At 39.0% G+C, this 13,195-nt stretch overlaps 1 protein-coding gene across 2 annotated transcripts in view; it reads right to left on the bottom strand.

Moving 5' to 3' along the window:
* Positions 1-1,598: 1,598 nt before the first annotated feature.
* The window catches only part of RAPGEF4 (Rap guanine nucleotide exchange factor 4), a 165,979-nt gene continuing 154,382 nt past the window's right edge, over positions 1,599-13,195 (bottom strand). For both annotated transcript variants that reach the window (XM_026061444.1, XM_026061445.1), the window contains 5 exons: positions 12,483-12,533; positions 11,762-11,849; positions 11,413-11,477; positions 3,714-3,768; positions 1,599-2,149 (listed from right to left, as the gene is read on the bottom strand). In XM_026061444.1, coding sequence (XP_025917229.1) covers positions 2,022-2,149; positions 3,714-3,768; positions 11,413-11,477; positions 11,762-11,849; positions 12,483-12,533 — 387 coding nt within the window. In that variant the 3' untranslated portion in view covers positions 1,599-2,021. The remainder of the gene's footprint in view (positions 2,150-3,713; positions 3,769-11,412; positions 11,478-11,761; positions 11,850-12,482; positions 12,534-13,195) is intronic.

The following is a 13,195-nucleotide window of genomic DNA, read 5'->3' on the forward strand; positions in this document are numbered from 1 at the left end:
AAATTATTTGTCAGGTAAAAAATAAAACCTTTAAGTGTATATTGACACCACACAATCCTGGTCAACTCCAAGAAAAGTATCCTGTACCTCTGAGGAGAAACGCAGATGATGTCAATGAGGTTCTCTCTCAAGCTTAATGATGAGATAATAGTTACAACTTCCAGTATCTGCTCAATCAGTTTTATGGCATCCAACTACTCAGAGTGGAGCTGGTCTGAATGCAATAGGGATGACTTTGCCATGTAAACATCATCAATCCCTTGGCACTTATCTGGCTACCATAAATGCTTGCACAGCAGTAGTACAGCTATCCCATGGAGTATCCAACCTGGCATATGTGATCTTGGAGGAGAAAGAGCATGTGCTGAATCACCTCCCTCTCGTGCTTAAGGACTCCATATATATCCCTGGGGTGACAGAAGCCAAAAGCAATGGACTCCCTCTCGAGTGCCACCTAAGCCAAGGTCTCAACATCAGTTAGCCAACTTGAGGTAAAATCCTATCCAAGATAAGGTAACTTACAGTGTTCACATTAGTGAATGAACAGGACAAATGATAACTGAAAATAGGAATACATCCTTTCTGTAGTTAAATCTTTCCAATTTATATTCTTTCTGTCCTTACATAAGAGGATAAGGAGCCTACTTAGAGACTCTAAACAAACTAGCTAATAAAACCATAATGTTACGTCACTGCAAGACTGTCACCCCCTGTGACAGGGATGGGTCTGACTGTGCTTAAATTGGTCAGGTGTGTATCAAAATGGATGTCAGCTAACTGCAGTTTCGAGGCCCAGCAGAGGACAAGTGAAGTTTACTATATCAGCCAAGTAATAGAATCAGTATTTATGCAGGAATGAAGCTGAAAGTACAAACAAGGCTGGTGAGTAAACTTTTCTGGCAATTACATTTAATAAGGTACTGCATGTTATTTACAGAAAACATACATCACACAATTCCTACACATAAAATGCACACAAAGTATAAAGACAAAAGCTGTACTCCCATTACCTGCTAAATAAAATAAATAAAACATAATTATTTTGGCACAATAGCTATTACATAAATAAATATTCTAGAACATAATGATTTAACTTTTATTTACAGTCTATTGAAAGTGCAAAACAATTGGCTGAAAATTAAGATATCTGTAAATGCTTAAGACCAGAAAATGTGTGTTAAACAGTCACAATTAATTATAGCTGATGTTTAAGGTTTTGATGTCCAGGAAATTATTCTCTTGAGATCTGTTTGTGCATATTGTGCTCTTTTTGAACCAGTCTTTTGCTACCTTTATGCTATTGATTTCAACAACCTTATTCATTCATAATGGAATTTAGTAAAAACCTGATCCACAGTTTAAAAAAACAAGTAAAATGTAAACACAATTAATCTATTTATCATTCAAAATATTTTCTGTCCTGTTAGTTTTCTGAGATGGCCACGCTGCTTGCAGTAGTAGGCAGTATGATTAAGATTGGAAATTCTTCTTAGTATCTGTTGTATTTTAAAGGGAAGTATTTTTAAGCGTTCTTTGAATGGAACTATACTTTGGACCTCTCTTGAACCTACTAACATACATTTTCTACTGAGGTCAATAGTAGCTGGGCAAGCAAAACAGATGGCCAATTTTGGTCCTGAACTGGCGAATAAATCCTAAAATACAGTGTTTTTAATTAGAGGGAAAAACTCTATCACCTTTAGAACTGTTAGGAGTTTTTGATGCATGTTTCACTCGCTATTGTAGTTTACCTTTTGCCTTTTTACTTTCACTATAAGAAATCATTTAGTACACTTTAAAAGGAATTAACAGTACACAGCATGGCCACCCTTACAGCTACAGTGTATAAATTCTTCATCAGCCAAAGTTCTCTGACAGGCTGGTACATTGTGCGTTGCCTAAGATCTTAGAATATGTTTTTGCTTATTTTTGTAGCGGCAGTGCAGTAGCAGAGGAAGTGAAGTTCTTAACAAGTGACCTTGACTGGATAAAAGATCATTTCTCATCATTGCTTCAAATGTTTACGCTCGACGCGGTTCTAGTCGGTGAGACATCTGCGATAAAGTTCTCTGGTTGTCAATCACATTTAATTGCCGTACATAGCTCCGAACATCCTGATGGTTCTTATTAGCTAGGGCTGCGTCAGGATCTGGTGAAAGAGAAATGATGTAGGATTGATACACTTAATGGAACAAATGCCTGAACAGAATGCATAACTCTTTACAAGCTGTCACAGGAAACACCATATCCTGGTGCGTTAAAAATAAAATGTTTAGAAATCCCTCTTTTTGAAACCTTTCCTCTGTATTTGATAATCTTTCTGGTTACTTCCCCCACAAATTAACTTCTTCTGCCAGATATCCTTGGCTACATTCAGTCAAGTTGATGGCCCTTGGGTGAGGTTTTATACATCACCTTATCAGTCAATAGCTATAAATTATATAGCTAACTATTATGAGTTAAAGCTTCCCATCTGCTTTTGAACTAGAAGCATTCACACATGCTCAAAACTATATAATAGATTTCAGCCTCCTTTCATGAAATAACCCTATTTCTAGTTCATCATTAAATATTTGGAATGCTGTAGTTACTTAGTGGCTGCCCAGTTCAAGCCTCAAAATTTACTACCTATTTACATTACTTAACTGCATTTTAACTCCCACAGCAATTATGAAAGTACAGCTTAGCTCAGATCTGAGTGTCTTCAACTTCACAGCAAACAGCTTACAATGTAATAAAATGTGGTACAGTACTTAACAAATTTCCCTTCTCTGAAAGAAAAATGCTGAAGCATCTTTTACATATAAATGTATACCCACCCGCACACACACACACACACACACAGAGCACAGGTCTTAGCTATGGTGCATCTATTCACTGACTTTTTTTATATCATGCATAGTGAAAATCCACTTTGATTTTTAAGTCATTTATGCCTGCAGGTCTCACTAGTGCTTAATACATTAAAATTAAAAAATACATAGCCAGAAAAACCTTGAAACCAAAAAAAAAAAGAAAAGCTCTGTTAACTTGATATTCTAGAGTTAAGCTTTGACCCAGATGAAAAGACACTATTTTTATTAAAAAAAAAAATTATACTATTTATTCAGTTCTTCAGTTCAGAGAAAGAAGGCGGCTGTGGTGAGGCAAAATGAATGAAGCACTGAGGAAAAGCAGTGCCAGTGTGGACTGGGTTTGACAGTACACCTTGATGGCATGAGACCCACAGAGCAAACCTGTTTGATCATATACCTCTGCCATCTTACATGGTCAAGTAAGTTCTGATAATTATACTGACAAACAGGTTTAAAGTTCATCACCTTATGCGCTTATGTCATTCATAAGCGTCATGTTTCCAGCCTGCTTTCCTATGGAAACAAGGCTTATGCAAGGAAGTAACGTGCCTGTGTCTGTGTCCTTCTGTCTGCCAGCCTCATCTCAACCACTTCTGAAGCCAGTGGCTAATTTCAACCTATTTTAATCTGACAGATGTGTCGAGATCTCACAGATACTTAGCTCCTCCACATTCTTTGAAAAGAGGTAGAGGAGAAAGAGCTTATTAGAACTTCCTAAAGGATATTTCACCCTGTGAATCCAAACAGGGAAGAATCATTGGAAACCAGGCATTTCAATTGTGTCACACACAGAATTAGTTGTAATTACTGTAGCTACTGAGGATAATGCTGACTGTGCAGATGTTGTAATACACTTACTGAAAGATTGGCTTCGGCAGAATTTCACCGTCCTGACAGTGTTGGCAATCATACGCTGGAAAGAAAAGATGGGATGCAATCAGAGAACAAGCACTGTATTTCATCATCATTTAAACGAAGCACCTAACTGTGGCTGAGTGTGAAGACATATGCCAATAAAAGCAGTCATATGAGTGAAAATATAATTTTAATGCTGATACCCTCATATGTAGGGTGTGATTTGCATTTACACAGGCTTAAAATGAGCATGAGTGTAATTTACATGCACTCAGAGACCCCTTTCCCTTACTTGGATGCTGTAAAAGGCCTTAACTAAAAATGAAAATCAGCCCCTTTAATGTGCACTTCTTTTATACCATCTTCCTACTTGTCATTTCACTAAGTCATGAAGCAAAACATTTCAGATTTAGTAGTGGACTGCAAAATTTTAACTGGTTTGTGCAATTAGCACTATGCAGGTAATACTCTCACCTGTGCTGGACACAATTAGTTGTTCTGCATAATATCAAATAAACTGAAACTTCTGAATTCTCTTAGCTAGAGAGTTTGATTCAATCATTGTTATAAAGACAAGTTTTGTTACAGTTTCTCTTGCTTAGATTAAGAAAAAGCAGAGGGGAGAAGTGCTATGCCTACCAGAGCCTAAGGTTTGTTCCAGCACGTTTAACATGGTCCAACAATTACCACATAGTTACATGTTCTAACACAACACACTCTCACCAGGCTGAAATTTTGAAATTCTCACCTTCCTGAAATTTTGTATGAGATTAACAAGCTAGACATAAGTATAAAAACAACGGAATGATGTATTTCTTACTAGTAAACAGTAAAACCTAATGCTCCTAAAAGTTCATACATGATTATGATCTCATGTGAAAATGATTTTATAAATAAAACACCTTTGTGAGATCTGTCATTTCAGTGATGGTAAATGCCAATGTAAAAAATTGCTTACACACACCTTGAATAATCTTAGACATTTTAATGCATTGTAAAGCATACAAAAATGGGCCTGACTGGTGTATTTATTACATTTTTTTCCTTTATATTTGACTGGTATATTACATTTTTGTGGATTATGCATTGTACAATCCAATGCAATGTAGCTAGCCTCAAACTGATGTAAAAACATTTTACTTCTAAAGCACAGTTCCCAAAAGATCTGGGGAATTTGGATAGAGGACTGTTTATATTGTTCCTAAAGCCATACAGATCTACCAGTGGAAAATAAGTAGGTTTCAAGTAAGAGTCATTTATGTATTATGTTAATTTTCATACCTCTTCAAGCCATTATTACTTGACAAATTTTCTAAGGAACTTATCTTGCAAGCATTCTGATATGTGCTAAACACTAAGCATGTGAGTAATCCCCATTGACTGCAATGGAACCTCTTAAACACTCGAGGATGAGCACCCGTTGTCATACTGGACTGAGACAGAGTGTACTGCATATTACTGTGTTGGTTCTTCAAGTCTGACCCAATCAAAATGAAAATCAAAATAACACAAACATGAAAACATGAATGTTTCGTAACTCTATGGATTCATATGTATTTGGCTCTGTTATCAGTGATGCTGTTATTTTGACTCATACCATTTCAAAAAGTACTCTGCTAAAATAACTAACTCCAAGAGACATCATCAGGTTGAATGAGACTGATGAAGTTTCAAGAGTGACTAACTTCAAGGAAAGATTTTCTAAGGATACTTCATTTTTATGAAGATGGTTGGTATTGCTTGATGTGCTTTCTGGATGGGTTGTCAATACACATCCTAATTTTTCATATCTGTAAAATTTTAGGTTTTGAAGCCTTATTTCACAATGATCTTTGGAGCTAGGCTATAGCGACAGTGTTTGATTGGTTTAGTATTGAGCTTCTTAGGTGAAAACTTCGATTTATCAAAAATGACTGTTCCACAGAATCATTATACTCTTTATTTTCTTTATGGGGAAAATTTGTTTTGAAAAAAAGCATAGCATTCAGGGTAGGTACTGTATTGCTGTACTGTACTGAAAGACAAATGATAAGTGTAATGAAGGTTTTAAAAGTTCTCATTATTTCCAAATTTCTCCCTGTATGGGCTATGCCAGGCAAGGAAACAGAAGTGGCAATGAACTCCTGTGGCTTCTCGTTAGGAGCTGAACTGCCTGGCTTCCTTCATTTGGCTGAAGTCTTCACTATAAGGAGTTATTTTGCCTGTTCCTGAGGAATAGGAATTGCCTATTCCTATGCCTCTTCCTGAGGAGTGGCAATGATGCAACACAAAGGAATGAGGAAGTGGGTGTTAATGTAGAGTGAATGGTGAAACTGTGGCCAGAGGAGAACATCCCAACCCAGTGGGGACATTCTGGAGCATTATGTTTTCCTCAAAGAGCTCCTTTCACATTGCTTTTTGCAAGTGCTGCTGTACTTTCTAATACAAACTCCAAAGAGCTCCTCTTTGGAAGGTGTGAGTTGGACAAAACAATAGCAAATAAACGGAAAGTGGATTTCCCCCTGGAATCGTTCAGATAAGTTGGAAAGTTGGATTCTCTTCTTTTGATTCAAGAAAACTGGAAACATTGTGTACAGAGAAAATGTTCAAATAGAAGTTCAATTGCCAGCTCCTTACACTTTTTCTTCAAATAGAGGATTACCTCAAGTTAATGCCTGCAAAAATTAACCTCTATTTACTTACTGTGCTAAGAAAGACCATTACTGAAAAGCCATACAAACCTAAATATGGCTCTTTCTGAAATAGAACCAACTGCATAATATAACAGCGACCGCTCCTACCAGCATGCTATATATACACAACAATACCCTTTCAAGTTTTACGGAGTCTGGAATAGTGGCAGCGGGCCAGCACATTATCTTCTAATCCATTCCAAACCCAGGTTCCTAAATGTTATAAATATTCATATATGCCATAGAAAACTACCAAGGGCTTTAGTCACACACTTTTTGCATAATCTTTATGTTCCAAAAAAGAAAGAATGTTTGCCCTTTTTTGCATAAGGATCAGAGTGTGAATTCTCTTTTGTTCATCTCCACAAAACCTGAAAACCAATATGCACAGATTCTCTAATCCTCATTTCACACCTGAAGGGTGAAGAGGCTCGACAAAAAGAAGAATCAGTGACCAGCATCACGGCACTGCCTTGTGCTGCCATGGCAGGTCAGCAGTTTCAGAGCTCTTTTGTGACTTCTGCTCCCTCTGCAGGTGCCAGTTCTGAGACATGCCGGATAATGCAACATGGAGATAGTGCCAGGTAAAGTGATCTTTGTTCTGGCTGCCTGATGATTTGAGAAACAGCACTGATAAAGTTCCCAAATAATTGCAACTTCCCTTTCCTTATGAATGCAAAATTCTGTAGTGGCAGTCAGACAGAGCAGAATTATTAGCTGGGGTGGGGAAAAAAAGCAGCAAATGAGTAAGTCGTCAGGAGGAAAATACAGGAAAACTGTATGAAATATTGCCTCTCTTTAAGGAAAGCCTTGCCCAGTACTTTCTTCACTTTGCTCTCTCTTCGTTCTCTTGCAAAACAATCCTAGGAAAAGGCTTTTAAAATTGTTTCGAAAAATATAGCTATAAAAGCTATTGTACACAATATATTGCCATGTACTGCCTTGCAGATTGTAGGTTGTCCCATATTTGCTAAACTCATACAGAGTTTATAGGAATTAATACTACTGACAGCTTTGGGGACTCTCCTTCACCTGAAAAGAGGGTCATCAAAGGGGCTACAAGACAAAGCCCTTTACTAAACACCTATTCTACTAATACTAACAGCAGTTTAGGTATCCTGTCTCTTTACCGACAAAAATATGAATAACTTGTTCCAGGATAGACAGTTTCTACAGTTTCCTACATCCCCCCCTTGCTTCATGCAATGCAGTGGCGTAGCAAGAGCACAAGCAGAGTACAAGCACGAAGAGGGTACCTATTTCTGACACACACTAAATACTGTTTACCCACATCTTGTACAAACCAAAAGGGTCAGCTTACAAACTTCCTTCTTTACACAGAGCTGTGGCAAATGGCTCTAGCACACATGGTGTCTTCTTCCCGGGCTAGCTTCCCCTCTCCTCACAGCCCTCCTACTCCTCAGAGCATCCCCCAAACCAGAGACGTTGGTGGGGAGCGGGAGGGGGAAGGGGAAGGAGCAGGCACTTACAAAGGCAGCAGCAAGTAAAACAGCACTGCTCTGCACAGCGATGCCCCCCTACTACTGCCATTACTCCTCTGAAAAGACGGATTTATAGGGAAGTGTAGCAGGAGAAATTTGACTCAGTTCCCTTTTTAGTTTGCCTTTCTAAAGAAATGAGGCTAATGCGGTTTAACACTGTCTGTCTGTTTTCCCCTTCTCCTTCTAAACAACTTCATCAAATTTGACAAAAAAAGAACCCAGAGTTTTCAAACATAAGTAAGCTCCTACCATTTTTTTGTGAAAATAGATGCCTGTGGAAAAGACAGAGACCCTGTAAGTGCCCTCTCCCCCTTTATGGAGAGGTCTTTCTTCATGGAGAAGTCTGCAGTGCGAGTTGCTGTGTTACGACAAAAGCCTTTCACGCAGACGCGCCCGCCGTGAAGGAATCGCACGTGCCCCAGCCACGAGGGCAGCCCTGGGCACAGCTCCGGCAGGCACGACTCATGGACCCCGAGGAAACCAGGCCTCGCTGCTTCCGGCACCCAGGGCATGCCTGCCTCAGACCCTGCCTGACAGCTCCTGCATGTTTCGAGATGCACCACTTAAAACAAATAACAACAGAAACATCAGAAAACAAAAAAGATCCAAAGGAAGCTGTTTCAGCTGAAGGGATGCAACTAGACCAAACTTCTACTTTTGGCTGCCAGCTACAGGAATAAAGTTGTCAGCAGCACATCAGCTGCCAGGATCAGAGCTCTGTGGTGAGAATGCAGACACGATGCCAGGGGCTGTTCTCAGTTTCATCACTGCACTTGCAGGAGAGACAGAGGGGCCCACCTCCTCTGCTGGAAGATGGCACCATCGGGGGAACTATCCAGCTATTTTTATTCATAAACTTCAGCAAGCGTCAAAGTTAGGATGGATCAAAGGAAATCATTTTCCAAAAAATGAAGATATCTTAGATCAGTAACAGACTGGCCACCAGCAAGCAATATTTAGAGGTACCTACATATGCTTGTAACAGGGCATCATGCCGTAGAACAAATAAATAGACAGAAAAAACGAATGGCAGGATATTATTCGAGGGAGGAAATCTGGTTCAGAATAACATCACACAGTTACCCTGAATTTATGCTCATGCAAAAGAGAGCAGAATTTTTCTGAGAGTTATCTGGCTGAGCGGTCTTGTCTTCACTAGTCAGTATCTGGCAATTATATGTGGACATGACAGTTATAAGCTTAACACAAGTAGGTGGTAGTGACTGAGGTTTAACAGTAGGCTTTTTTTTTTTTTTGCTTGACCTGATGACATGTACAAAAAAGCTAAAAACTGCCAGGCCCACATTAGGATTTGAATGAGTGATGTGGGTGGAATCTGAATATACATTGCTTGGGACACCTGTGGGTTGAGAAAAGCAGAAAAACACCATAGAAGCATGCAGGATAACCAGTAAAGAACATTAAGGACACAAAAACCTGGAGAAACAGCTTTTAAAAAAGAGAGCTTTTTAAAAAAGAGAGCTTTTAGGTAGAGTACTAACTAAAGTGAGGTTTAGAATACTGACAAAGGAGAACGTTTCCTGTTCCTTTATTCCTCTTGTGTGCAGGGATATGAGGCTGATTATTTGAAAAATAAATAGCATCAAAAAACACATGAATTGATCTTCACTTTCCCCTCCTAAAGGAAAAAAAATGCTCCAAGCTCAGATTACTGATCAAAAGGGGTAATACTATATTCATACAGTATAAAATTTTATTTAAAACCATTGGGTGCTGCTAGTAAAACCATGCTCTGGTAATAACACACTTTTGAAGCTAGGGGAATGTACAGGCAAGGGTGGAAAGGGCAGTTCTGCAGCAGCCTAGGTATAGATTAGTTTAAGCTGCCACAAAATTCATTCTTGGCCCTGGGAGCACCAAACTGTGGTATACAGTGGTGCAGAACCATTTTGAAATGATAAGTTGAGGATGAACTTCTAATTTTGTCTATGCAAGTGCTTACAGACAAGCTCCTGCCTCCTGTAATGGCTTTCACACAAAACCAGGCATAATTAGGAACCTGAGGCATACAGCTTTGAGGCCTGCAGATGTACTGGTACTTCTGGCTCAGGATGTTTAAGTAGGCCAGGTGTGGTGGAGAACACAGAGCCGATGGGGTGGACTGTGACTTAGACAGCTATGGCAATTCAGTTGCCATCCTTCCTGGTCTGGAGGTGCTCCAGCCAAATCCGAGATCCCTTTGTATTCCCCGAAATATTTACTATCTACACTAAAATACATATATTTATCTATCTAATTAGAACAGGCAATCCAGGGAAAAGTCCTTTGTTTTCCAGGTAGAAAGCTCAAGGCTTTAGGGAGGAGATGGCAACACAGTCTGCATATGCAATTACAGAATGTCATTACTGCAGAGTGAGGTCAGGCCCTTACTCAGTCATTGGCACTACCATTTGCACACAAAAAAATTCTCAGCTTTGTAGAGAGATATTTTCACCCATAGGACAGAGGCTGTCCTGGAGCCACAGACTAAACCAAGCTAAAATCTAAGGGAAGAACTCACTCAGAGTCATCATCAATCACTTTTCTGTGAGGCTGTATTACTAAAGAGCTGAAAGTCCTCCTCTCTTCCCATCCGCATTGCCAGCGCTCAGAAGGTAAGACATGCTCCTCCATAGCGCAGTGGCAAGAACCATGGAGTGGTTCTGATTACTGTAGTAATACGAACAAGCCGGTATGGGCCGCAGAGTAGATATACTCTTGCATGGCTGAATGCAGCTTTTCTGCAGACACAGCAAGTCCAGTTTGGTTCTGCAGTGCAATTGCTTATAGCTGGGCTTGGCTATCCCTAGTTCTCAGAGCTGGGTGCCATTAACCATGCTAATTAAGGCCTCAGCAACCAAGAAAACAGCTTCTTCCTACTAAGAAATTTGAGTTTCAGTTGAGATTTCTGCCAGGGGAAGTTGCCTGCCTGCAGTTTTCGACAACTGTGTTTGAAATGATCAGAGCTTAAGTGCAGGATTTAAAATAAAACAAATCTGAGTATAACCTAACCTTCTATCACTGACCTCCCTTTCCAATAGGAAAGCAAGCAAGTCACAGAAATCTCCTTCCACTTGTCAAAGGAAAGAAGAAAATAAAATGTTGTGCATGTTCTGTATTAAAGCTCCTTTCACTCTCTGAGGAGCAATACAGAACTATCCCAGCCTGAGGCTGTTCAATCCTGTTCGAAAGAACAGCAGTTAAAATCACAGCTTGGTCCCAAACTGGCTGTTAAAAATTGTCTTTAAAAGCTCTGCTTCCTGTCACTGCTGCTGCCTCTCCTAGGAAATGTTTTGGCTGTGCATGGCTCCGTGGGCAGTTTCTTCTCCACCACTATGAGGTTTTCTAGAAACCCAAAGGTCCAGGGCTCTGTGCACACAGCAGATGATTTCTGCCAGGTCTTGGTCCTGCCTTCAATCTCTTTAGCCTTGGAAGTCACTGTTGGGAGCTTCACTGCTGAAGAGATGAGGATGGAGTCCTTTTTAACTTTTCATCCCACAACCATCATTTCAAATTCACCATACATACCATTTTTTCGAAGTTTACTAGATTGTCAGTAAGTGTCTTGTTCCCCTCATGAGTAAACGTCATGTCTGTAGAGAAATAAAAGCCACGTAAAAGCTCATAACTAGCTAAATCATGACCATATGAAAAAGCAGAATATTTTATCTATCCCTTACAACAATCAAAACAGCTAAAAGAGTAAAACACTTAGTTTTTAATTTGCAGCATTTCTGAGTCTAGTAAAACTGAAGTCTGATATTCAGATGTACTAAAGAATTTTTTTCTTGTCTCTGTGTCATGCTTTTTACTTGTATTCCTCAAATGTTTGACAAATAGCTTTCAAGTTTATAATTCTGGTAGCATCCAAGCTTACCTTTTATAAGTAGCGGCATGAAAGGAATTATTGGAGGATCCAATTTAGTTACAGTTAGTCTGTAGGCCCTATGGTTTCTTGATGGATCCTTAAGAAAAAAGAGAGATCGGTTAATTACTAATATGTATTACTACATGTATTAAGACACTGTATGCATTCATTTAGATGTCATGGCATTTATTAAAATATTTATTTTTCCTGTGTCTTTAAAAAGTGCATCTGCAAACTAAGAACACCTTTTCTCATTTCCCCATGCAGCTTACATGATTAGAATGCAGCCACTAAACACGGAACATTTTTCATGCCAATAGCAAGGTAAGCTATGATTACAAAACAAATTGTTCGTAAAACGAACAGCACTCCCTCTTTTGCACCTGCAGATCCACTTTTGCATATGCTATAACACTAAAATGCACGGCCTGGAAAAACCCAAGTTGGAAAATATAATTTCCCATATGTACTATGGGAAAGCATGTGATAAAGCTTTTCTGAGTTTCCCAGATTAACTTTGAGTGGTACATAAGTTCTCTCAGAGTAGGTTCCTAAGAGTATAATTTATTAGTCATACATACTTGTTTTAGCAGCTCTAAAATGGGATCATAAACTTCTTAAAGTCAAACAAGGACATATAAAATGTTCTGAATCAAGGAATTCAAATCAGATACTCAGAAACTGAATTAGTTCAGATTGCGCACAGAATAAGGGATCTATTGCTATTCACCATTAAGCTTTCAAACTCTGCATAGATCTTCTTGAACTTGCTTGGAAGTTTCTGTTAATAAAAACAAAAATAGCAAACCTTAATTAGATCCAATTCGTGTGGTAATTTTACTGTAAATGCTAATTTCTTCTACAATGCCCTAAGTCAGGAAAGTGCTCTTTTTTTGCCAGATATTTCTAACAATGTGCTAATCTAAAATACAACGTGTCTCCTAGCAACCAGATTATAAATAGAGATGGGACCAGCCATGAAACCTGGATCCTGATTTAAACCCCAACTTGAATTTACTCCTTTGGGATCTTTAGATTCAGACTTTTGTTTGGAGCACTGCTGGCTTACCTGGCAATCCCTGAATTCAGGATGTAAGTGAAAGTTCAAGTCAATGATTTCAGGACATTGCTGATTATAACCTATCTGAAAATATAATTTACACACAGCTTGCGCAGGGGTAGCTCAGCATAATTATTCATACCTATGATGACTTGCCTTCGCAACAGTCACATCTATGCCTGGGCATTTCCAGGAGACTTTTTGTTCATGCAAATGTATCATCAACTATCGGTCAAAATTCTTGACACGCGCCACAGCCAAGGGCCTCTACTGCTTTCTGGGGTATAAATTAATCAATAGTTTTTCAGTCCACAATAGCTACAAGAATAAATCATTGTCATCTGATCGTGCAGTGAATAGGATGAGATGGGCATTACTAAATA

This window comes from Apteryx rowi, unplaced genomic scaffold (assembly GCF_003343035.1).
Source record: "Apteryx rowi isolate R43461 unplaced genomic scaffold, aptRow1 scaffold_180, whole genome shotgun sequence".
Classification (NCBI taxonomy): Eukaryota; Metazoa; Chordata; class Aves; order Apterygiformes; family Apterygidae; genus Apteryx; species Apteryx rowi.